Source organism: Ipomoea triloba, chromosome 12 (assembly GCF_003576645.1).
Source record: "Ipomoea triloba cultivar NCNSP0323 chromosome 12, ASM357664v1".
Taxonomy (NCBI): Eukaryota; Viridiplantae; Streptophyta; class Magnoliopsida; order Solanales; family Convolvulaceae; genus Ipomoea; species Ipomoea triloba.
The window spans coordinates 4,634,553-4,661,066 of NC_044927.1; the positions used below are offsets into that span (position 1 = coordinate 4,634,553).

General features: G+C 34.4%; 3 protein-coding genes across 4 annotated transcripts; 2 read left to right on the forward strand and 1 right to left on the reverse strand.

Moving 5' to 3' along the window:
• The first annotated feature begins 2,273 nt into the window (after positions 1-2,273).
• Positions 2,274-5,526, forward strand: LOC115998396 (solute carrier family 25 member 44-like). Its single transcript, XM_031237967.1, has 6 exons — positions 2,274-2,563; positions 2,838-3,219; positions 3,567-3,763; positions 4,015-4,156; positions 4,897-5,053; positions 5,241-5,526. The coding sequence occupies exons 1-6, from the start codon at positions 2,508-2,510 to the stop codon at positions 5,264-5,266; spliced, it is 960 nt and encodes a 319-aa protein (XP_031093827.1). The 5' UTR covers positions 2,274-2,507; the 3' UTR covers positions 5,267-5,526.
• Positions 5,527-12,512: 6,986 nt separating this feature from the next.
• LOC116000459 (ABC transporter B family member 25-like) lies at positions 12,513-17,902 on the forward strand. 2 transcript variants are annotated; one of them, XM_031240547.1, is made up of 18 exons: positions 12,513-12,606; positions 12,749-12,862; positions 13,443-13,517; positions 13,615-13,650; positions 13,754-13,828; positions 13,997-14,121; positions 14,374-14,473; positions 14,764-14,935; positions 15,023-15,141; positions 15,217-15,327; positions 15,435-15,579; positions 15,821-15,953; positions 16,087-16,162; positions 16,347-16,412; positions 16,520-16,627; positions 16,708-16,815; positions 16,937-17,134; positions 17,508-17,902. In XM_031240547.1, the coding sequence occupies exons 2-18, from the start codon at positions 12,779-12,781 to the stop codon at positions 17,709-17,711; spliced, it is 1,935 nt and encodes a 644-aa protein (XP_031096407.1). In that variant the 5' UTR covers positions 12,513-12,606; positions 12,749-12,778; the 3' UTR covers positions 17,712-17,902. The 2 variants fall into 2 exon arrangements, with proteins under 2 accessions (XP_031096407.1, XP_031096409.1); XM_031240549.1 differs by lacking the exon at positions 12,513-12,606 and adding an exon at positions 12,642-12,660.
• Positions 17,903-24,025: 6,123 nt separating this feature from the next.
• LOC116000510 (protein SPIRAL1-like 3) lies at positions 24,026-26,101 on the reverse strand. Its single transcript, XM_031240599.1, has 3 exons — positions 25,944-26,101; positions 24,647-24,940; positions 24,026-24,310 (listed from the first exon to the last, which is right to left on the reverse strand). The coding sequence occupies exons 2-3, from the start codon at positions 24,902-24,904 to the stop codon at positions 24,230-24,232; spliced, it is 339 nt and encodes a 112-aa protein (XP_031096459.1). The 5' UTR covers positions 24,905-24,940; positions 25,944-26,101; the 3' UTR covers positions 24,026-24,229.
• Positions 26,102-26,514: the final 413 nt, after the last annotated feature.

Consider the following 26,514-nt stretch of genomic DNA (forward strand, 5'->3'; position numbering starts at 1 on the left):
TTAAAGACTTGATAAAGTTGACTTAGTCCACGGAGCTGTCATGTTTGAATTTATGAGCTTGTAGAATTGCGGGTCCCGGGGCATGAGCTGTAATTTTAGAATTTGTGTTATTGTTTTGTATAATTTATTAATAGGTAGTGGCAAGTCAAACATGAGGGGGACATGGTTGTCTTGAGGATGACAAGAAAGTAACCCTGAACAATTTAACTAGTAGCAAAAATGAAATTTGTTATAAGAGATCAAGAATCGAGTCTTATCAATAATAGTATGAGACCAACATCGTAAAATTAATAGAATTTTTTGTGTGTAATAAGTAAAAATCTAACCTCTGTTGATTAGTTAAATCATCATGATTTATCTCTCAATAAATTGTTAAGTTAGAGTGTGAAAACACTTGAATGAGCGATTTCAATATCAGGCCAGCAAGGGTTAATATTAACTAATTTAATTGAGAATGCACCTTAAGACATTTGGTTTCTTCTGCCACCATTTCTTGGTTGTCTTTTGTTGTTTACTCTGAGGAATAAGCTTAGCTTCCATGTCAACTACTCTCAGGCTCTGCTTGGCAAAGCTTATTTAGGAGCTTATAGCTTATTTTAAGCTACTAATAAGCTATAAGCTCTGTTTGGTAATGTTCCTAAAATAAGCTAGTAGCTTAAAATAAGAGCTTATTTTTGAACGCTACCTAAGGTAGCGTTTCAAAATAAGCTAGTAGCTTCCTAACTTTTTTTTTTCATCTTTAACCTTATTATTTTAAAGGAATGACATCATTTACCCTTCCCAATTAAAACCTTTTTGGCTAAACCTTTTTGACTTTTTCTCTTCAATATGTTTGATTGTAATTTAAATTTGACATTTGTGTTTGAACATTGATTTTTGTATGAACTAATCTTATGAATTATAAACATTTTGTTTCTTTATATGTTTTCAAATATATGTTCTTACTTTATATTTTATTAAAATATATTGATTTCACTATTTTATATTTTAATATATAAACAAACTTATTTAAATTTAAAACTATTTAAATTGTATGAAGATGTCCTTTTTAGTCTTTTTACATTTATCAGCTTATCAAAAAGCTAATTTTACCAAACACTTTTAAGCATAACAGCTCTTTAGATTTCAGCTTCGAGCTTATAGCTTTTCAATTTTCAGCTACTTTTCAGTTTTCGGCTACCTTTTCAGCTATGTTTGCCAAACATAGCCTCAATCTCTCTCTCTCTTCATTTTCTTTTAGTTTTCTTTTTTCCGAACTAGAATTTTGTGGATTTTGTCCATCAAAAGTTTATGATGATAATCAGTCCTTTTTTTTCCCCCTTCTCAAATTAAAAATATAGAATTTTGTCTACATACTTTCTATCCATCAAAATTTGGTTATGTTCACTTTCAATGAACTGAATAGGAATGAAAATGCATATTTGGTAGCATTTTCTTTTACTATTTGGATTTAGTTTTGACTTATGATTGACTTGCCAGCCAAACTTGTTTTGAAAATGTCCATGTATTACCAGATGAAAGTTTGAGTATGCATGTGCTTTGAGTATTTTAGAAACAAAATTATATATTTTGTTTGGGTTAAAACGCTATTTCCAATTTTTATTAATATATAGTATTTGGATCAACTATATTTTAAGAAAGGGTCACATTTGTGGATCTGTGATACGGGTCGGGTCAATATAAAAATATAATATTTATACTGAAAAATGTCACAATAATACTAATACAGAATAAAATGTTTGTTCCATATAAGGGGAAGTGTAATATTTTTACATTTTAATGTTGGCAAGTATTTGTTATTTATAAGAGAAAATATAATACTTATGAAGTAAATGTAATACTTTTAAATCAAAATGTGAAATTATTACATTTTTTCATATAACACTTTATTCCTGATTAGTATTCTATTTTTCAGTATAAGTATTTCATTTTCATTTTGAGACGATCTTACACAAGTTTTTGCCTTTAAATAATAATGCATTACAAATAGATTGATTTAATTGATTACTATGTACATAAATTGCATATTTGATTTATGGAATAAATCTAAAATGACACAATGAATTAATAGATAATACCATGTTATGAGTGAACACTGCGAGAAAAAATCACATATCACTTACTCCGTAATATACTTCAATAAAATATTTAATGTAAAAAAAAAAATTAATTAATTGTGATATCAATTTGTAATTTTAAATTAGGCCATAAGCTCAAATGGGGTATAAATACTCGGCTAACCGTCGGAGCCGTTCTTTGAACGAAAACTGGAAAAGTCAACCAAAATTTCTCTTGGAGTCGCACGGCTCCATTGTGTTTCTGCTCCAAGAAACCTGTAATTCGAATATTCCTACTTCTAATTAGCAGTCATCTCTTTGGATTTCGATTTTGAGCAAGTTGTTTGATAATCATAATCCTCTTTCTTTTCTTTAATTTTGGGAACCCTTAAGTTTGAGAGTACAAAAAGTTTTTGGATTTTGTACTTGCTGAATTGGCGTTTCTCCCTAATGGACGTAAATGCTCGATCTAGCCCAAGTTTCCAAACCGAGATTAATTGGGACAAGTAAGAATCTCTTAGATTTTTTATTTTTTATTTTTTGTTTCATACTACTATCTCTTCAATTCTGTATGCCAATCGTAGAGAAAATGCCATGATTTTATTGATTTGGATTGATGAAGTGTTTAATTATGGAAATAATCTATTTTGCTGTTTCCTTTTGCAGTTTAATCACTGTTATGAAGTTATCATTATTCGCACTCTTTGTTAAATTTTGCAGCTGAATTCTTATTTCCTGTAGATTTTATAGATTTGTTCATATTGCCCACCTTTCCTGCAGGCTTGATAAAACTAAGTTTTATCTGGTAGGAGCTGGGATCTTTTCTGGGCTCACGGTTGCCCTATATCCCATTTCAGTTGTCAAGACAAGATTGCAGGTGGCTGACCATTATGCTGCAGAAAAGAATGCGTTTTCAGTCTTCAGGGGAATCTTAAGAACGGATGGGATTCCCGGTTTGTATAGAGGTTTTGCTACAGTTGTTACGGGTACGATTCCTGTAAGGATTATATATCTAACAGCATTGGAGACAACCAAAGTAGCTGCCTTAAAGATGGTTGAACCATTCAAGTTGTCAGAACCAGCTCAGGCAGCCATAGCAAATGGTGCAGGTGGATTGGTGGCATCGCTTTGTTCACAGTCTGTTTTTGTCCCGGTTGATGTGGTATGCTGTTCTTGTCCTAGGGTTTACTTGTCAGGATACTGCATTAAATTCCATACTGCATTGACTTTCAAATGATCAACTTAATGATTAATTGGATTGGGTTTTGCAATCTTATTCATATATGCATTTGCCAAACCTTACTTCTATTGTCTCTTGAACTGATGTTGGCTTTATGGACTTATCAAAGATATATCTATAAGATATATTTAACAGTCTAAGTATATTGTTTTTTGGCTTTGATTGGCTTCATTTATGCTGCATGTGAATATCTTGGAATGTTGGATCATTCTTTGCTGAATGAATTTCGTTGATATTATGTGAGTAACTTATCAAATTGGATGATGAAGGTTAGCCAAAGGTTAATGGTGCAAGGATACTCAGGCCATGCTAACTACAGTGGGGGCTTTGACGTTGCTCGTAAAATTCTGAAGTCTGAAGGCATTCGTGGCTTATATAGGGGATTCGGTCTCTCTGCTATAACTTATGCCCCGTCAGGTGCAGTTTGGTGGGGAAGCTATGGCTCAAGTCAGCGCTTCATATGGAGGTGAGACATGCATTCTCATTTCATATAGATGTAGATGTATAATGCTGAATTGCCGATTTGTTGAACCACATTTTCTGAGTATACCTTTTCCTCCTCTTTTTCCTCTTCATTCCTTGAGTACCTCTAGATTAAGGAATAACAATGCATGTTACACAATATTTTATTCTTTTCTGCTAATTCTAGTCCTTTGCAATCTATACTTCTGTTAGGAAACTCTTTCATGTGTCAGTGTTATAATTTGTTTCTACCAGGCACTTGTTTGGGAGTGATCAAAGTCAACATGCTCCGACTGAGGGAATGATAGTGGCTGTTCAGGCTGCTGGTGGAATTATTGCTGGTGCTACTGCATCTTGTATCACTACTCCATTTGACACTATTAAGACACGTTTACAGGTATGCATGAACTTATCTTGCAAGTTATTATCATTACAGAAAAAAGGGTTTTGCTAGGATTAACATTGCAATGACATATTATGTATGCTCTCTGACATTATTAAGACCCACCTTAACTTATTATGCAAGTTCTTTTTTGTTACGGAATAAATTATAGTTCTGAGATTAGCTTTGCAATGACACTGTAAACCATGCTGTTTGTTCTGTGCATGCTATTGACTATAGTGCACTAGAACTTTATACTCTCTAATGCAGCTTGCATGCTTTCTCTCATCAGACTTTGTTGTTTTTTAGTCGTATCGTTCCTTTGTTTTGCGGGCATGAAGTGGTTAGTGAGTGGTATTATACACATTCCATCCAGTGTCGTAAAAATCAACCTAGGTGGACGCCTAGATTTCACGCCTAGGCGCCTTTTAGTTAGCTGGCCAACTAGGCGCCCGACTCGGCCAACTCGGCTGAGTGTTTTTTTCTTTTTTTTTTTTTGGTTTAGGGCGGCTACACCTTATTATTATTGTTATTTTTCTCAGCCGCCTAGGCGCCCTCTAACTGCCCGACTAGCGCCTAGCACCTAGCACCTTCTGCAACCTTGATTCCATCATTCTCAATTGGTTCTCACATTCTATTTTAGTTGGTGGGGAAGAAAGGGAGACAGTTTAGAATTAGTTAACGCTTCTATACTACTATTATCTCCATTTAGTATATTGTGCCTAGTTTGAAAGTAGATGTTTCATGCATTGCAGGTGATGGGGCACGGTGACAACAAACCCACTGCAAGACAAGTTGTTAAACAGCTTATTGCAGAAGATGGTTGGACAGGATTATACAGAGGTTTGGGTCCGAGGTTTTTCAGCATGTCAGCATGGGGAACATCTATGATACTAGCCTATGAATATCTCAGTATGACTCTCTCTCCCTCTCTCTATCTCTCTCCCTCTCTCCCCCACCATACTATTTAGCTGGTTTTATATGCATTCTGCAGTAGCCATCTCTTTTCGACATTTTTTCCCCGTTGCCTATTCTTTGCTCTGCACAGCAAATAATTTGATGAAAAATATGTCTTTTTTGCTTTGGTTTTTGAATGTAGAGCGCTTGTGTGCGAGCAATGATTAGGTTCACTGATCTGCATTTGGGAGTTTATTCGATTTTGGCTGCGTAGAGGAGGTATATTGTTGGAGATATTATTTCATGAAATTAACACATGGCAATTGAACTTCATTTGACAGGGGTGCAAGTAAATCCATGATTCATTAATCTAACAAATATTTACAGTGATGCTTTCATTAGTGTGAATAAACCCGAGTCTTTAATGGCTTAATTCATGCAACGATTTTTGTTTAATAATATGTTAAATGATGAATTTATCCATGCTACTCCTTTTGTTTGTGTCTTCTGACTTTAATTTGGTGATTCGTATGAAAGGGGTACATTAGGTCTTAATTTGTCGTATATCAAAGATAGAAAAGAAGAATTTCTAAGATTTACAAAGATATGTAGACTCAATATTTTAAAAAATAACTTGACGGACAGTGGCAAATGAGCTCTCTTTGTGAGGAAGAATTTCGCGATAATTCGAGTTCAATTTTCATGACGATTTCCCTTGGACTAGCTCTTGTGCCTCTTGGAGTGAGCGGGGATTAGTTAGGTAGACTTGGACCACGGACGGAGAAAGATTCGAAACACCTTGTGGTTTACACTTTACACCCAAATAATGTTTTTCTTATTGCTTTATGTTGTACTACGCAAGAAAACTAGAAATGCTAAGAATTATATATACAACAAGAAGAGGAGAGATTCTGAACTGATTCGAGTATAGTACTATCACCCAAAAAAAAATATTGTGCAAGAAATTAAAAATGTAGAGAATTTGAACCATACTATATAAAGATATTTTTTTGTTGTGACACACTTAGATGCAAGTGAATGATTTTTAATGACACAAAAAGGATTTTTTTTTTTCTAGGACAAATTACATGTTATTTTCTAGTGTTCTTCGAAGCCATCCCATTCCAAAGGCCAAATAATGACTTGTCCTACTTTCAAGATTTAGGCCATGTTCCAATAATTTGTTCTTCGTCTCTATTATACATTTATACTCTCCATTCCGGCCAAAGATTCATCATATCCTCTGAAAGTATCCATGCCGGAATCCGGTTTAATTTAATCACGGTTAATCGTTAGCCAGCCAGAAAACATAGAGCATGAAAGATGCAAGACAATTCAAGTAGACACACATACAATATGGATTATATAAAATTTTGATATATAGACAAAGAAAATTATTGAGAGTTAAATATCCGATTTGATCACTCGACTATTAAAATTTTACCATTTTAAACTTACTCAATCTTATTCACAACTATGCAATTGTTAACCAAATTGATCATCACTCAGGCCTGTTTTGATTTGGATTAAGGACTATTTTAGATATAAAATAAATTTACATAGCTGAAATGAAATTAACTCGAAAATTAAAATTATAAAATCCTAATACACGAAGTACTTAAGAAACAGGGTATTAACCCACATTATTCACAATACACGAAGTACTTAAGAGCAACAGATGAGTAAGCAGCTAAGCTAATATAAGCTAGCTAGGGACCACCACCACCACAAGTCCGATGATACGTCGCACAATTCATCTTCCCGTACTTTTGGTCGGTAAAGCAGCTATTTTGTACCGCCGCGTTACAAACCGGCGCTGAATCCAGCGTCGAGTAACTAAGATGGTCGCCTGATCCTGGTGCACTCTCAAGTAGTTTCTTGCTGGTTTCGGAATCCATCATCACAAACTCTTCCCCAATGACGCCACCGCCTGCGGTGCTGCACTCGGCGGCGCTGCCGCAGCTACCCATCATCATCACACTACTAACGGACGACGGCACCGGTAAAAAAGAAGACTGGGCGGCTCCGGCGGTGCACGTGGATATGTTTATGAGTAGTACTAGGAGCAGCAAGAGAAGATTAGCAGCAATAATGGTACACTTGAGCAGCCTGTAGTTGCCCGCCATTGTAAATACACTTTTTTTTTTTTTTTTCCTTCTGGATGGATCTGTGCAATAACTTAACACCCCAATGTGGTCTGATATCTGTGTGGGTGTGTGTATATATAATGGGATATTTTTCTTTCACTTTTTGGTCACTATTCTATCCTACACTTGGAAGAAACTAAATGTGGCTGAAAATTAAGATAAGGGTTGCGTGGAATAACGCGACAAATTAGTATTTGTTCATAGTTACCTTCACTGAGGCTCGAACCCACTCCCTTCCACATGGGAGTGTACACCGGATGCTGCCGCTTGACCACAAGGTCTTTGGCAAGAGAAATTATATAATTCTACTCATTTCCCAAAAAAATGAACCAAACACACCAAGGTGATAGTTTTCCAAAATGCAACCGAACACTACAAAATAAAATTATTTTCTAGAAAATGACTCATTTTCCAGAAAACATTTTCAGAAGTCATTTTCTTGATTTCCAAACACACCCTTTGATATATATGTCACTGACTTCTAATTTATTTATTTAAATTAAAGAGTATAACTTATATGTAAAATAAATATAATTAAATTATTAATTATAGTATATATAAAATTATTTAATATGAATGTGGTTGATAAATGATAATACTGAAAAAAAAAGGTAGTTAAAATGATAATTGACGGACAAAAATAATCAAATATAAATATACAAGAAGAAGAGAATGTATTGGAAGACATGATTGAAATTATGCACCAATCAACCACTATCTTTATTGACAAGTAGTCAAGTAGTACACTTGACTAACTTCACTTTTTCATTTGTATAAGGTCACATGCACCTAGAAATTCAAAAAGATCAGATGACATTATTGATTCATATATGATTTTATATACATCATGGCTGAGTATTGGCTGGCGATAGCTTTAAGATGTTGTCAATGCATGATAAAAAGTTGGTGAATGAATTTGTTCATTAGTGTCGGTCGGTAAAAGAAAACAATAAAAACAAGACAAAACTTAATTAATGAATCTCAATTATTAATAGCGCTATTAGCTAGATGAGAGACATCAGACTTTGATTTCGTTTTCATTATTTTTGTTTGTTTCCAATTTCGTGTCCGGCCAAAGATTCCTCGTCGTCTGAAAGTAACAGAGCCGAAGTCCGGTAGAGTTTCCCGTTAATCGTCAGCCAGCCGGAAACCAACAACATAAATGAAGACGAAACACAATTCATGTAGACAAATATGTTGTTCTAGCAAATACCAATTTTTATTTATCCCAGACAAAATAACAGTTTTGATTCATGTTTAATTCTTATCAATTTCCAGTCACGATTATTGTTTTAGTACAATTTCTATCCAGTACTATTGTTTTAATATCAAAATTCATCACGCTGGTTACCATTAGGTACACATGCACACGAGAATTGATGAATATAATTATATTTTTTAACAGATGAAAAAGATACACAATCAAGAGCACCGAGTACAAAAGCCATTATATTCCGGCAGCTATAATGCTATTGGCCACCACCACCACCACATCCTCGATTATAAACGTTACAGTTAATCTTCGGATTGTTTGGGTCGCCAACGCAACTTCCATATTGTTTTGCGTTACAAATTGGCCCTTTATGCAGCGAGCCGTAAGAAACATGGTTGTTTGATGCACTCTGAAGAAGTCTCCGGCTGGTTTCGGAATCCATCATCACAAACTCTTCGCCGATCACACCACCGCCGCCGCGGACGGAGGCGACGGACGACGGCACAGAAAATAAAGACTGCGCAGCCGCTCCAGCGGCGCATGTGTATATGTTTGGGAGGAGTAGCAGCAAGAGGAGATTAGCAAAATTGCAGCTACACTTGAACAGCCTGTAGATGGCCGCCATCTACACTTTTGTCTTCTGATCTGTGCAAAAACACCCAAGTCTGGTCTGAATATATAAAGGCATAAACTCCCGTCAAAATTGCTAAGGAAACTGTAACCACAAGTTCACAAGTTTGAATCCTAGTTTTCTTAATTTGATCCATCAATTATGAACAAATTATATCACGGACCAGGGTCTACCTTGCACGGTAAATTGCAGGTAGGGCTGTTGGTACAGAATGTGTTAACTGAAAATATGAAATTTTTGTATAGGATTCACAATGTAATATGAGTCCTAATCCATGGTATAACAATGGTAAGTTATGGACAACGTTGATTGATTTGTCTTATTATTGTTCTTTAATTCGACGATTAGGATGACTTTCCTTTTCCACTCAAAATATATAAAGATATTTTTTTTTTCACTTCTTTGATCACTATTCTTAAAATATAATTAAGTTTATTTATTACATTTATTATAATAATTTGATTTAGTATTAAAATAATTTTAAAATAATTATTAAAAAATTATTGATGTAAGATGAGTTGGCCCAACAATATGTTCACGGCAAATTATTGTGTGGACCATAATCAAATGTACATTTTTAATGTACTAAATGTACATTATTTTTGTACTGAATGTACATTATTTTTATACTATAAAAATAATGTACATTCAGTACACAAATAATGTACGTCCCCTGAATATAATGTACATTATTTTTATACTGAATGTATATTATTTTTATATTGAATGTGCATTATTTAATAGTATGATCCACACAACTGTGTGAACCATGGTCCACACAATAATGATTGTATATTCACATACACACTAGATTTGAGTAAATTATATTGTGGATCATGGTCCACAATGCATTGTGGATCATGGTCCACAATGCATTGTGGACCATGTTCATGGCTATACTGCAATTGTGTTGAATTGATACTGCAATTGTGTTGAAAGGGAACTGCAGTTGCGCGGGACAGAGGGTGTTTATCCGTTCAACACAGCTGCAATATCAGTTCAACACAACTGCAGTTCTAGACAGATGAAATGACCTCTATTCCATTCAACTGCAGTTCTTTTTCAACACAACTGCAGTATCCGTTCAACACAACTGCAGTATCAATTCAACACAACTACAATATCAGCCATGATGCATGGTCCACGGTATAACGTACTTATTCTAACATATATCTAAGTCTTTTCACTCTACTATAGAATGCAACTCTCTTCCCAAATTTCTACTCTATTTCTTCAGCTCATTTCTTAGCTAGCCAATATATATATTTCACCTTTTAAATAGCTAAACCGCTAACTCAAAAACATTTGTCTTTATTTTCAAGACCAATCAAAATTCACCATGGATGTGCTTATATTTGTTAACACAAATTAAAGAGAGAGGAAAGGGTCAAATTCTCATTGACAAGGTGTGCATTAGGATTAATAGGATTGGGCAACGTCAAATTGTACGAATTGACATCCCTAGATATTAAGATAATTTGGTATTTCAGTATTTTCAATTTAAGGGGGTGACGATTGAATTTAATAATGTCGGCAAAAGTAAATATGAACAAGAAGAAAAAATAGCTATTAGTTATAAAAGAGATATGGGGCTTTTATATAGCTATTAGACAAACAAATTAAGATTATATATATGTTATTATTTGAAATTTTTGATAAATGAAAACATACACAACAATACAATATACGAAGCACCGGTAAGAAGCCATTGACGCGTGCACGTTAGGCAACAGCCGGCTAGCGGTTGAGTGGGCAGCTAATTAAGCTATTAACCCCCACCACTACAATCTCGAGTATAGTTGCCACACTTTATCATTCGGTTCTGTGCTTTACCAATGCAGTCTCCATAACTTTTTGCGTGACAAATTGGCCCTGGGTGCAACGAGTCGTAGATATTCAGGTTGTTTGTTGCCCTCTCAAGAAGTCTCTTGTTGGTTTCGGAATCCATCATCGCAAACTCTTCCCCAATGACGCCACCGCCTGCGGTGGCGCACTCGGCAGCGGTGCGGCAGCCACCCATCATCACAGCTCCGGCGGCGCGTGTGTATATGAGGAGCAGCAGCAAGAGGCACTTGAGCAGCCGGTGTTTACCCGCCATCTACACTATCCTTAATTGTGTGCAACACTACCCCTGGCTAGTCTGCATATATATTGGGATGTTTTTTTTCCCAGTTTTTGGTCACTATTCTAATCGTACTGTAGGGTCAAACTAAATGTGGCTGAAAATTAAGATAAGAGGTTGCATGAAGAAGACGGCAATGATCTGTCATTTATTTATTTTGTAAGGTGTATCACTGATATAAAGTTCAATTTTTAATACATTGAATGTTAGAATGTGATTAAATATTCGATATATATTACCATAGTACAAATTACTAATGAATAGTGTTTATTGTATTTGTATGAATTGTATAGATCTCGGAAAGATGGAAATTAGGCGTAGAGAAGCCTTTGAATATGTCTTACAGAGAGGAAGAGAAAGGAATTGTGTTATTATCTTAAAAAAGAAAAGGAAAGCAATTGTGTTATTGAGTTTTAATGGGCTCCCCTCTTGAAGGGTTAGACACTTAGACTCCTTTTTATATAGGCACTTGATCCATACTCGAAATCGAACAGATGTATGGAAGGTATAAAGTTGTATATTTGGAGTATATTCTTTATCAATTAAGGAACTCTCCGTCCGTGCCTTAACATTGACTAAGTAAAGAAAGGTACGTGCAGTAAAATCCGATCACAAAAGTTTACGTGCTCCCTCGACCCTTGTTCCATCTTTCCTATATCTTCTTCCTAGATTCATACATACAAAGATAGTAAATAACTACCCAAGGAGGAATTTGTTCTATATATCAATATGAAATGGGGTCACAAGATCGAACCTTGATGGTGGAGGCATTGATTTTTTAAGTTGAAAAAGTGTTGAGCTAAAAAAAAAGTGATGGGTCTTACTGCAAAGCCTCAAAATTGTGAGACCGACAAAAAAAAAAAAAAAAAAAAACTATTGTCTTGAAAGCTTGAAGTGCAATCATAGGATTGACAGCGCCTAGTCGGACGCGTTTGTTTTTTGTTTTTTGTTTTCCATATTTGTTTTGCTTTTTTTTTTTTTTCCTTTTTATATTCTCTCTTATCTTTTCTTTCCTAGTTATACGTAAAAACTCATCAAAAACTACAACTATTAAGGATGTTCTTATAAATAACAAGCATTTTATTCGTGATTAATATTATATATTTTAATATAAGTATTACATTTTCATTTTGTTTCGACCTGTCTAAGGATTCGTGACACGGTCTCACATGAGAGTCACTTTATTTTGTATAATAAATAATTACAAAAATATTTAAAATTCATTGTATTTAGTGTGAAGAATTTATAATTATATGTTTGTAAATATTGTTTTGAAATGAATGGGTAATTTTATCAATAGAAAACAAAAAGGAATCTTTTAAAGAAATGATTAAAAAAAGGTTCCCCAATAGGCCAATACAAATGGAACCATTTTTAATTACACGGAGGGATATTCTTAAATTCTTGTAGTAGCTTACTAGCTTAGATTCTCTGTCAATTTCTTCATTTTCTCAGGTAAATAATCAGTTGATTGTTTAGGTGATTACTGGTGCATGCCCATAGAGTATTGTAAAGTGTCTTTCAGATGATGAATTCTGAAAAGATCATCTCTCTTATTTTATTCATTCATTTTTCTTTTTTTATTTAAATTGTGCAGAGAATTATCTTCTGTTAGTTTGAACGTCAAATGGGGAAGAAACAACATTTGGATTGGACGACACGATCGATCATGTCCACAGGAAGCGAGCGAGTCTCACTCTTGAACAAAGAGGTTTTTTTTTTTTTTTTTTTAATTAATTTTTTTATTCGTTGCTGTTCATGTCACCATAGTTGTCTGAGTTCCTTTTCATTTTGGTTCTTGCGCTCTATATTTTGATTATCTGTGCAAATCATGTACTATGATGTGTTTTTCTTCAAGCGTTTTGGTCTAATTAACTGAAAATAATAAGGTTTACCCATATTCTGCTAACCTGAAGGATTATTTGGTGACCTATTGGGTATGGCTAGAAATTGATGGTTTGATTTTAGATTGAGTGAAAGCCTGATGGAGTTGCAAACTTGCAGTTTGTAGTTTCAAATTTTATGATGCCTCTCTCTGTTAAGAAAGAAACCTAGAGATAGCAAGGCAGAGTTTAGTAAAATTCTCAAATTTATGTTTTAGATGCTACAGAAATGTAATATACTCAGTATTCACTGTAACCGTTTTGTTTTTCTTTGATCGATCGATAGTGGCTTCCCTTCTCATATTACTTCCATTATAGTTCAGCGAGTCTTCAATTCCTGAGAATTTGTAAGGTGTTCCTGTACTTCATTTTAGAATAAGTTGTAGTGAGTGTGCTTTGCATTTCTAGGCTAAGAAGAAGACAAGTGAGGATGGTTCCTCGAATGGTCCTGTGACAGACTTAGAGGATGGAAATGCAGTAGAGGTAATTGCTTTCTGTGTTATTTGTACTGCACTGTTATTGTGACTGTCACAATAGCTCATATAAGATAAGAGTGCTCACTTTCTTTGCTTTTGTGCAGGCTGCGAATGTTCGGTTTTCCAGAATATTCCTTCTAGTAAGTGGAAATCTTAAGTTTATCAAATTCTGGAGTCTAGCTTTGTAGCTAAGTTTCTTTAAGTCATTTGCACTTTCTTTGTTTTCAATTTTGCAATAAACAGGCAAAGGAAGATGCGGGGAAGATAATTATTGCTACTATTGCTCTGCTGATAGCATCAACCTCAAATCTTCTCATAGTAAGGCATTTCCCCTTGTTAATCTTAAGTTCGTTCAGTCCCCACTAAAGTGTGCCGTGTTACCAATGAACGCAGAAACCAGTTAAGAAAAAAAAAAATTTGAAACTTCTCTGCTAACTACATACCCAGTTTGCTCTCTACCTTGAAAGTGTCAAATTTCCCTTGCAGCCAAAATATGGTGGCACAATAATTGACATTGTATCAAGAGACACAAGGACTCCTGAGCAGCAAGCTGAAGCATTAGATGATGTCAAAAACACTGTGCTGGCTATTGTCTTAATAGTTGTTATAGGGTATGAACATCTTCACTTCTCCCATTTAACATTGATGGGCATAGCAAGGCATTGAAATTTGATAAGCAGATATAGTCGCCATCTATTAACTAACATTTAATGGTCATTTTCTGAGATAAGCAGATAAGCTTCCCCCTTCATACTCACAATACATAGTTAATACCATTCTCATTTTACTCTGACAAGATTAATTTGTGTTGTATGATCATTACTGCTTTTTATAGTTTCTTATCCATTGGAATTTCCTTTCAGCTCGGTTTCCACTGCACTTCGGTCTTGGTTATTTTCTTCAGCCAGTGAAAGGGTTGTTGCTCGACTAAGGAAGAATTTGTTCAGTCACCTTATACAGCAAGTATGTTCTTTTCTTATATGTTTTTGTTCCTCAAACCAATGAATGACAGAGAATGATTCAAATGGCAAGGAAACTTGAATATGATATACTAATGTCAAAAGACTATGGCAACCTCCTAAAAGATTTTTTTTTTTATTTTTTATTTTTATTAATGGTCCTTTTATACATACTCTTCTTGAAGACCATGAAGGAAACCCCCTAAAAGGAGGACTTCATATTATAATTCTAATTGTTCACTGTAAGTTAATAGTTCAGCACAGAGTCTATTCTTACAATTAACTCTTCTGTAGGAAATAGCATTCTATGATGTTACTCGGACTGGTGAACTTCTGAGCAGACTATCAGAAGACACCCAAATCATAAAAAGTGCTGCAACCACTAATCTATCAGAGGCTCTGCGGAATGTGACAACATCAATGATTGGAATTGGTTTCATGTTTTCATCATCATGGAAGCTGACATGTGAGTACTTCAGATGTTGTTCTGCAATAGTCAATTCATCAAGATAAGCCTATTCCCTTATTGGTGTGGCCCTTTGTGATCATGTAGTGCTAGCCCTAGTAGTTGTTCCTGTCATTGCCATTGGAGTGCGTAAATTTGGGCGCTATTTACGTGATCTTTCACATGCTACTCAAGCAGCAGCAGCTCTAGCTGCCTCAATTGCAGAGGTAGGTATTTGTTTTGTGCACTTCAATCCCCTGTTATGCTGACAGCAAGTAGAGCATGCCTCAATTAATATGTAGGAGTCTTTTGGGGCCATCAGAACTGTGAGATCTTTTGCCAAAGAACAATATGCAGTCTCAGGATACTCAGAAAAGGTTGATGAGACCCTGAAGTTAGGGCTTCGCCAAGCAGTGAGTTCACCCCCCACTTCCCTCTCTTTAAACACTCACAGCAATTTGGATAAGAAATGAAATTAATGATTCCAAGGATTAATTGCCTTGCTTTCATTTTATCTCAGAAAGTAGTTGGCCTATTTTTTGGAGGACTAAATGCTGCATCAACTTTATCAGTTATGATAGTGGTATTATATGGAGCTTACTTGACAATAACAGGCTCCATGACTGCAGGATCTCTTACTTCCTTCATTCTCTATAGCCTCACAGGTAATCTGTTTTTCTCAGATGTTTATATACCTTCAAACACGATAGATATATGTCTCACTAATCAAAAAGGGAAATTCGGCATTGCCAAAATTTTATGGTAAACTAACTTTATAACATGCCTTCATGACTCAAATAGTCAAATAGTTAATTTTTTCCCCAAATGATCAATGGTTTAAAGCCTGAAATGCTCTTTTGAGGTTATGGATAAAGTAACGCTCGTAATGTCTATATTCCCCTGCAGTTGGGTCTTCTATATCTTCATTATCAGGACTGTATACAACAGCAATGAAAGCTGCAGGAGCAAGTAGAAGAGTTTTCCAACTTCTTGATCGTGTATCAACCATGCCTAAATCTGGAGACAAATGCCCTGTAAAGTTAGTTTCTTTTCTTTCCCTCAAACACAACCCCCAAAGTCCATTCAGATATGGAACAAGTTATATACACCAGTGTCTGCCTTTGATGAGTGAAAGCTGTAATGCTTCTCTGATACTCTAAATATGGTTCCAGTGATCCAGATGGAGATGTAGAATTAGATGATGTCTGGTTTGCATATCCATCTCGCCCAAGTCATATGGTACTCAAGGTACGTTTTATTCTTTTATTTGTGTAAAGGTCAGCAGCATTATTTTTTAAACATTTCGTGGACATACTACTTTAATTATTTTATTTATAACACTATTTTTTTTAAAGCAAATCTTTGTGGTAAATTAACAAATCATGAATTTTGTGCTTAATACTTCTGTTATCCTGTGTCCTTGAATTAACAGGGAATATCTCTAAAATTGCGACCGGGGTCAAAAGTTGCATTAGTTGGTCCAAGTGGAGGCGGAAAAGTATAACTTTTTAATTATCATATTTCTGTACTTGTTATTGCCTGCTGTCCAAATTTCAATCTTATCAGATGATTAGATCCTTGAACAACCTCGTAGTTTGTTTGCAGACAACCATTGCCAACTTGATTGAGAGGTTCTATGACCCATTAAAGGGACAAATATTGCTTAATGGCGTTCCTTTGATGGAAATATCACATGAATATTTACACAGCAAGGTGATCCAAACTTGTTAAATTTTAATTTGTTAGATATTAATGTTCATAGCTTCTTCTAAATGATTAAATTATTTGTGTAGATTAGTATAGTAAGCCAGGAGCCTGTTCTTTTCAACTGTTCCATTCAAGAGAACATTGCATATGGTTTTGAAGGCAGCGCCAGCAGTGATGTCTTAGAAAATGCAGCGGTAAGCTTCAGATTCCTCTTTAACATTTCTTGATCTGATTTCTTGTTTCTTCAACTCTCCTTCTGCAAGGAAAAAACTGTTTTCTGCATATGACAACCGCTAATGCATTAAAGTACTGCAGAAAATGGCAAATGCTCATGATTTCATTGAATCCTTTCCTGATAAATATCAAACTGTTGTTGGAGAACGCGGACTCAGGCTATCAGGAGGCCAGAAGCAACGAATAGCAATCGCTAGGGCTCTTTTGATGAATCCTAGAGTCCTGCTATTGGACGAAGCTACTAGCGCTCTAGACGCCGAGAGTGAATACCTAGTACAAGTGAGAATCATACTTTCGTATTCCTTGTGTGGCTTGGCTTTTACTTGTGCTCACCATTAGTTTCCTTCAATTTCATTTCATTATCTGAATGTTCAATAACTTCAGTCACCCGACATTTTGTAAAATAAGAGTGAATATGAGTTTATAAGGCCATTGGTTAGACTAGCTAATTGATTGGATTCAGTCTTTTAGTGTGGTTTAACCCATGTGCATTATAGCTGAATTAAGTGACCTTGGCCCAATCTTAAGATTATAACATGGTATCAGAGCCTGTTAGGTCCACTTTCCGGTTGTCTACCACATGGCTGTTAGACTAACCATGAATTGTGTTAGCATCTTGAAGATTTGACGAACTGGAAAGTATGTTGTGTAGGATGCCATGGATTCTCTGATGAGAGGGAGGACAGTTCTTGTAATCGCCCACCGGCTATCAACCGTAAAAACTGCAGACACAGTTGCTGTGGTGTCTGATGGACAGATAGTAGAGAGTGGGACACACAATGAACTTCTTGCCAGGGATGGCATTTACACTGCACTGGTCAGGAGGCAATTGCAGGCACCAAGAAATGAACTCTAAGATCAGTCACTTGAGTGGTTTGTTATTGTTTTATCTATTCTAAAACCTTCATTTTACTTGTGAGAATTGAAGGCTAACCAGATAAAATGTTGTTAGACAGAGCTTATGACTTATAGATTATGATTATGGATGGAGTTAACAATTCATAATTTATTATTGGCTTAAACAAGTTAAATTATGTTTACTGTTTACACAAATATTACATTATTTTTCAAGGTGAATGAATTTGTTAGTGTCAGCAAATGAAATATTAATGTGGTATTTGGTTTATAGAATGAAAATAAAGAGAATATGAATCATAATGAAAAATGTCAAATAGGTCTTTAAACTTTGTACTAAATGTTAATTAGATTTATGAACTTTTAAAGTGGCAATTAAACACAACAATTTATTTTATTGCATCGAAACCAAAACATCAGTTAGTGACTAATAATAAGTCATTAGGGTTCTGGCAATGATCTAGTTAGTTCTGAGGAAAAAAAATTGATAACCATCGATTGACGAACGGTCATTAATTGTCTTCTTCCCCAAAAGAGGCGATTGGAAGTTGCATCTTTTGGAGAAGAAAGTGACTAGCAATCATATCGTTGATTTTTGTGTTTGGAGCTAGTCGAAACATTGTCTGAACAATAATGACCTGCACTAAAATTATATGTTAATGTGCTTAATTGTAACTTTTAAAAGTTTAAATGACATTTCATATAAAATTTATGGGTGCATTTGACTCTTCCACCCTCTCCCCCACCCCACCCACCCCCCACATATAAATCCTTTCCCACATGAGAATATGAGAGAGAGATCCGTGACTATGATTAAAAGTCAAACACTCTAAATTTATGCGCTAAACAGCAATCCAAATTCCCATTATATCAATTAAAGAGAAATACTGCACAAGCAAAGTTCTAAACTTTCGTTAAAATAGGTAAGTCAACAACAAAATAAGCCTATTTTCCTACATAACAAAATAAATCCATCCGTTTATATCATCTTTTTCTACTTCTTTAATTTATTTCTTTCAATGTAAGCACACAATTAGGTCTATTTTTTAAAATATATATTGATATATTTTATATTTAATAAATTTAACTATTTTGGAATAAGAATTTTGGAAATAAAAATATTCTATAAAATGTAATTTAGGGACCTCTAGCTTTGTCCTTCCATAAATGTTTTTGGAATATTAAAAGCTATTAGGTAGGATGGGACCCGCCAAAATAATAATGACTTTGATTTTATTATCATTACGTATTATTTGTTTGCTATCTACCATTTTCCGTTCCGGCCAAAGATCCATCCTCTGGAAGTAACCATGCCGGAGTCCGGTACAGTTTCCCGTTTAATCGCAATCATTATTCCAAATCACTATTTAAATGAACCATAAATAAAAAGTACAGTTTTAATAAACTAAAAGTCTATCATTTATATATATAAAGTACATTATTTAAAAGTACATCACTTTTTTTTATATATATTTTAAAATAATGTACATTCAATATATAAAAAATATATTTTTAATGTATTAGAAATGTATATTGCATTTATGATCCTCACAATAATTTTACATTTAACCGTCAGCCAGACAGAAATCATACCACAAGGAGATGCAAAGACAATTCAAGTAGACAAACAAGTTATGATAATGATAGACATGTCAAGCATACAACATCCGGCTAGCAGTAGAAAATGATAGATTTACTCATGAAATATAATTTCCCACTTGATATGCTAAAACTAAGAAGTTCAAACTCATGAACTAAGAGGGTTCAGATTCAAACTCATGACTTTGTAGTTACAAATTTGTATCCTTAGTTATTTTGACTGGAGTATTATTTAACACGACAGTTCAACTAGAATCAGAAAATGAAGTAGAAAGCTAAGTGAGAGTAGATGCAGTATTACTCGCGGAAAGTTGAGTTGGCAGCTAAGTAATAGACGCGCGCTAGGAACCACCACAAGTTCGATGATACACGCCGCACTTCTTCTTGCCGTACTTCCGGTCGCCGAAGCAGCTATTTTGCACCGCTGCCTTACAAGCCGGCGCCGGAGTATGGATTGCCCTGTAACTAAGAAAATGGTGGTTGTTGCCTCTTGCGCTCTCAAGAACTCTGTTGTTGGTCTCGGAGTCCATCATCATCATCATCACAGGCTCTTCGCCGATGACGCCACCGCCTGCGGTGGCGCACTCGGCAGCGCTGCGGCAGCTACCCATCATCACACTACTAATGGAAGCTGCGGCGGCTCCGGCGGCGCGTGTGAGGAGTAGCAGCAAGAGGAGATTAGCAACAATGCTATAGTTACCCGCGGCCATGAACGCTTTAATTTGCTTCTAGCTTATCTGTGCAATAACAACAATACCCCAGTGTGCAGTGGTTTGTATATATATATATATATATATATATATATATATATATATATATATATATATATATATATATATATATTTGGAATTTATTTTTATTTTTAATTTTTGGTTACTAATTCACTATTGGTAGATATGGGCTACTTCAACTACCAAAACCAAAAATGTACCCAAAAACTAAAAATAAACCAAAGAATTTAAGAATATGAATGTCCCTCCACATGATCGAATTGGAAATGAACCTTTTAATTTATTACTCATTTCAATTTTTTTCTTTTTGTAAGGGTTAAATAAGTACTTTAAACAAAAAAAAAAAGAAGGTAATTACACTCTTGAATTTTTAAAAGGTGTAATTAAACACTTTAACTTGTCACTTTGGTGCATCTAGGCCAATAGCTAGTTATATATATATATATATATATATATATATATATATATATATATATATATATATATATATATATATTTGGAATTTATTTTTATTTTTAATTTTTGGTTACTAATTCACTATTGGTAGATATGGGCTACTTCAACTACCAAAACCAAAATGTACCCAAAAAAACTAAAAATAAACCAAAGAATTTAAGAATATGAATGTCCCTCCACATGATCGAATTGGAAATGAACCTTTAATTTATTACTCATTTCAATTTTTTTTTTCTTTTTGTAAGGGTTAAATAAGTACTTTAAACAAAAAAAAAAAAGAAGGTAATTACACTCTTGAATTTTTAAAAGGTGTAATTAAACACTTTAACTTGTCACTTTGGTGCATCTAGGCCAATAGCTAGTTATCCACCTAAAATAACGGGTCGTTAAGGTTCTGTGACAAAATTGGCGAATGGTCATCAGTTGCCATTGTCATTGAAGAAGCTGACCATTGGTCACCTTCTTTGTCGATTTGAAGAAGACGACTAGTTGTCGCCTTTTACGGTGAACAAAGGCAACCGTGTTATCAACGACAGTAGGAGGCGGTCAACGGCAGCCTGCGGTTGTTATCATGCTACGTCATCATAATTTTACAAGTAACTTGTTGATTATTGACGAACAGTACTTATTAGGCCATCCCCAATGGTTGATATTCATTTGATTTTGGAACAGTAAAACACAATAGATGGATTTTTATCAAACAGGAAATGGGTGTTTTTGTTGAATTCTTTCTCCTGCAAATTGGAGTGTTTTGCAGGTTGGAATGGGTCCCACTGAGGAATCTTATTCACGTCCATTGCACGCGCCCGCCTGGGCACGTAAAATTATTATTATTTTTTAATTTTTTTATTTCAGTTTTTGTTTTTGTTTTTTTTTTTCCTTTTTTTTTTCTCCACTCTCATTTTCTCTTTCCTAATCACACTTACAAAAACTCCTCAAAAATTCCACCCAAAGTTTAACTATTGAGGAAGGCCTTAGATTTAGAGTGTTTGATGGTAACTTTTTAAAGTTATGCACCTAATTGTTTTTTCCTATAAAGTTTATGGGCCCATTAGATTTATTATTATTATTATTATTATTATTATTATTATTATTATTTTACTATTAGTAAAATTACCCATACTTTCTCCATTCTTTTCTAAACAATAATTGAAAAAATATAATTATAAATTCTTTACATTTAATTTTTTTTGGTCACTATTGAATAGATAGTTTACTTCAACTACCAAAAAACAAGAATTTATGAATGAGAATTTAAGAATGTCCTTCCATGTAATTGAATAATGGGTCCGTTTCATAGGATACTTCAACTAACAAAAAATAATAATTTATGAAAGAGAATTATTTAAGAATTCCCTTAGCTTCCAAGTAATTAAAAAAATGGGTTTGTTGCTTTAAAATGAATGTAGCATTAGTGCATTACTCCCGTATCTAAAAGTTATAAGTTTGATTCTTACTGTTGCTTTCTTAGTTGAACATACATGCTCTTCCTAGTATCATTTACTTCTTATGTACGATTTTTGAATTATTACACATAAGTAGGGTTTACCTAGTAAGGTTTGTTCAAATTGGGAAACATTTACTGAAGGTTTGATTTGTGAAAAGAAATACATAAAAATATAATTAAACTTTTATGAGAAAGGAATAAGGGAAGAATTTATATTCCATTGTTTTGTTTGTGAGAAAATATAAGGAATTTATTAAAATAGATTTTTTCTAACATTTTAGGAATTAAAACTTCAACAAAAGAAAACCTTCCAACCAATCAAATTAAACATGGGAATTGACACTTTCAAGGAATTGTTAAACAAAAAAAGTTAAATTCATGAACCAATCTATTACAACTCTATATTCTAGGCACACTCACATTTATTTTTCATCTCCTTATATTATTAGAAATATTACTATTTATCATTCATATCCTGACTAGGGCTCTTTGTTTGGTTTAGTGGTTCACTTTTTAGTGATTAGGTTTAACATTTACAGTTTAAATTTAAAATTTAGTTTTTCTATTTATTTTTTTTTAAAAAAAATAATTTATTTAAATTTACATATTTAGTTGTTACATATTGCATATTTAAGTGTTCAATTTTGTAAAGTGAAGTTGATTATTTTTGATTCTAGTATTTTTTTTTTCATACTTTACCCTCTATTATATTAATAACTTTTCCTAAATATCCCTGCATTATGTCTGTGTAAACTTTAGTAACGGAATGTTCCGTTAACTATTTATTATTCTTAACTTACTCATTGATTTTCATAAGGAAGGTCTTAGGTTCGAACCTCATCCCAATCAAAATTGACATAATTATTAAACATATACTATTTTTTTTTTGAAAATTATTAAACATATACTAGGAATATGTTAGAGTGTATTAAAAATACAATATAAACTTTAACATGAGCTTTGGTCAATTAATTAAAATAACGCATTGGACATTAATGAAACGGTACACCTAATTTACTATATATATTTAACACAGATGAGAAATTATGCCTATCATCATTGTCTTTTTGGGAAGGAGGATTTGGTTCTGTTTTTGAAGGTGCACTGCGCCAAGGCACTCGAATTGCAGTGAAGCACACCAGGGGACTATATCAAATCAAAAATCCATGTCTGACAGAAGTAGCAACAAGAGGAAGCGTTGAGAGTGATTCCCTCTAAAACTACTATTGCATGCACCAGTTGGATACTATTGCATGCACCAGTTAATCCAACACTTCTGCCACATGTCATAGTTATGCATTCTTGAAATATTTACTTTTATAAAAAAAAATAATAATCTTGCATTGATATACACCAGGATACTGAATGATACTTTGATAAATTCTAAAACACTAATTTAAAAATACACATTGCACATTAGACTAAATGCGCAATGCACGTGTGGTAACTAGTTTTTTAGTAAAATCGGATCATATTTATATATTTATTTTTATGAAAAAAAAAAACCTCTAATTCACGGATCAGAATGCTTTGTCTACAGTTGTTCTACAAAGGCGCAAATTGCACTCAAAGAAGACAAAGCACTCTGACCCATGAATTATGTTTTCTCTTCATAAAAATGAATATATAAATATAGCTTGTCAACACTCTTTGAAAGATTAGGGTAGAAGGGATGGAAATGTCCTAAGGCCATGGAGACAACTTAGGAAGTCATGAGAAAAAATAATGAATATTAATTAAAACTCATCCTATTTTACTATTCATCGTAGGTGAAATTTTTCTACGAAACAAATGTCACTTGTCATCTCTACACATTTGTCTACTCATGTATAGACGTGAAACAAACGATCTCATTTCCTTCCTATTGATACAATTCCACACCGACAAGACAACACCATTTAATACGACACCTAACGCCGCACCCAACACGGCTTCTGAGGATACATAGGGATTCCCAGCTGTTTTCCAACTATCTTTTTATAGTAACATTTTAGTTTCGTATTAGTATTGTGTAGACCTAAGTAAAGTTTCACTTTTCTTTATAAGAGCTAGTGTGTGACCTAAATGCACTAAAGAGCTTGATGTCTGAGACTTCTGTGATTATTTTTAGCAAAAGCACCACCAAACAAGTTAAAGATTACAATACGGTATTCGCAATGATACGAAGCAAAGAAAACGCTTGTTTCACATTCATACAGTTATGATATTCATAATCTGGAAGTTCAGAGCAGCCAAGTCTAGCAAGTAGTAAATGAATCCCTTCAAATACAGTTATGATATTCAAATTCACTTGCCATCGCCACCGAATAGGTAACCCAGGGAAGAGCCACCACCAGGTGCAGCTTGGACCTTGGTTGAGCGCCTTTCCTGCAATCATAGGAAAACTCATTCCGCTCAAATGGAGTTGGGTTTAGAACTGAGCAATAATAAGGACAAATGCCTGATCCTGTTATCCAGTGCGGGTATGGAAGAGTGGTGGTTTTATCAGAAAATTAGCACAGGGCCATAGCCAAATTTAGAACAAACTACCTATTTCATGGATGGTATCTCAGCAATACAAGAGCAGGGAGATGAGGGGCATGGAAAGTATCTCATAATACCAGATCAGGGAAAGAGGGGTTGCTTTTGTCTATAGTAGAATAATAAAGAAGTGATGCACAAGTTAAGAACTGAAAACAAGAAATGCATATGATCATATGATACCGTAAGAAAGTTGCCACAATTCTGACCATCTGCACGGGTATAGTTGTTTGCATTGCTGCTGAGAATGCCTGCAGGAACTTGCTTACTGACATCGGCAGGTTGGGAAGGAGCAGCAGCTGCTGCAGGCTTGGGAGCAGGTGCATCATTTGAAACCTTTTCAGGGTTCTGAGCAGGTTGAGGCTTGTTAGGAGCCTCTCCACCTCCAAACAGATAACCCAATGAACTCTGCCCACCTCCAGCACTTACTCCACGACCCATCCTTGTATAATTGGTTTCTCAACAAACACGAAAGAACTGCAAAGTTATTCAAAAACAGGAACAAAGCTAGGTAACTTTAACCACCAAACAAATAATAGCCCAGGCCATTGACTATTCAGTTGGAATCTAGAGGAAATATCTGTGCAAAATACACACAACTACTTGTCAAACTCAACCTCAGAATCTTATACCATGAGTAATCAAACCCCCCTAACACCCTTTCCTTGCCACCTCCTCTTCCTATAAACCCAATGTTTAAGAAAGACTGAGCAAGTCTAAACTCATGGACTGAAAGAATTACATATAAGACCAATATATCTTACCATTACTCATATCATTGCACCAATAACAGTGAAGGGTGACATATTTGCTTTGTCTTACTGATTAGTCTGATTTTATCTTAAATAAGAAGCAACATAGTAAATTTGCTTCCCGCAGCGCCCAAAACTTTATGAAAATAGTTCTGTACTAAAATTTACACTCACTTGTGTGGCTTTACAACCCTTGGATAAATTGTGAATTTGTAGATCCTAAAAGAATTTAATCAAATGAACAGCCATTTCAATTTATACAAATTTGAATGTACCTAGCATCATCCGAACTTTATCTATGCGGCCAAATTCATATTCGTAATCATAATTTCAAGTACTAATATTTCGATTTAAGATGTAATTAAGTTCAGGCGTAGTGAGTGGACCTTCAGATTTTTAACAATTGAACATTAATTCCTATAGGCATATGAGATTTCATACGGAGATCGGCTAAATTCTAAAATATTTTAACAAAAATCTCTTTTCGATTAACCGTTCATCACACCACAAAAAGCATAACCAGATCTAACATGAAAGCATATCTGCGCAAGATCTTCAACATTAACAAAGGAAAATCCAGCAACGATGAGCGATGAAACATTTAAATAAATAAATAGACGAAAGTTGAAGATCGAAAATGAAAGAGGAAATGTTAAATCACACAAAAGCATCAAAATCACAACATTAAATTTCATGCGAGAAAAAGAGAGAAGATTTCGGGATCGTACCGTTCAAGAAGCAGGTTTAGAGAGAGAGTGAGTGAGAGCGCTATGAAGGGGGAGGAGGAGCAATCAACTTTAATTTTCAAGGCTTGTGAGAAACCGACAGACGGATGAACTAGATAAGTCTGCGTTTGGAGATAGCAAGTAAAGCAGCAACTCTTCAATTATAGTACTCCGTATTTCACTATTTCCTTCTCTTTATGTTGCCCCGTCCAAATGCGGCCTTACCTCGTGTGCGTGCTCTTAAAGTGTCACCTCAATTTTCGTAGCGTTGAGTCGATTTCGGCATTTCGCATCTATTCAATGTCAAATCCATAATATTTTTCAATTCAAATTTGAAAAAGGAGTTATTACAAACAACATCATTATTTTATGTTAATATAACGGTGACTTACAGATTTATGTTTACCATTATTATCTTCCGTTACAAATATATATTATATATATCTGTATCTTTTTTAGCGTTGTTCTAAGTTTATGGCTACACAAGAATTTTACAGCAATATAGTTATATGTAATTAATTTTTGTGTTAAATTGAGATAATTCAAATCAAATTGATCATAATTTGGTAGAATT

What these genes read in the sequence shown, in the direction of transcription:
- LOC116000459 (XM_031240547.1), top strand. Translation starts at nt 12,779, where the DNA reads ATGGGGAAGAAACAACATTTGGATTGGACGACACGATCGATCATGTCC. An exon ending in ATGAATATTTACACAGCAAG is followed by an intron (nt 16,628 to 16,707) that starts GTGATCCAAACT and finishes TTATTTGTGTAG; the next exon opens with ATTAGTATAGTAAGCCAGGA. An exon ending in AGAGTGAATACCTAGTACAA is followed by an intron (nt 17,135 to 17,507) that starts GTGAGAATCATA and finishes TATGTTGTGTAG; the next exon opens with GATGCCATGGATTCTCTGAT.
- LOC115998396 (XM_031237967.1), top strand. Translation starts at nt 2,508, where the DNA reads ATGGACGTAAATGCTCGATCTAGCCCAAGTTTCCAAACCGAGATTAAT. An exon ending in TTTTTGTCCCGGTTGATGTG is followed by an intron (nt 3,220 to 3,566) that starts GTATGCTGTTCT and finishes TGGATGATGAAG; the next exon opens with GTTAGCCAAAGGTTAATGGT. An exon ending in AGTCAGCGCTTCATATGGAG is followed by an intron (nt 3,764 to 4,014) that starts GTGAGACATGCA and finishes TGTTTCTACCAG; the next exon opens with GCACTTGTTTGGGAGTGATC.
- LOC116000510 (XM_031240599.1), bottom strand. Translation starts at nt 24,904, where the DNA reads ATGGGTCGTGGAGTAAGTGCTGGAGGTGGGCAGAGTTCATTGGGTTAT. An exon ending in ATTGTGGCAACTTTCTTACG is followed by an intron (nt 24,311 to 24,646) that starts GTATCATATGAT and finishes CTATGATTGCAG; the next exon opens with GAAAGGCGCTCAACCAAGGT.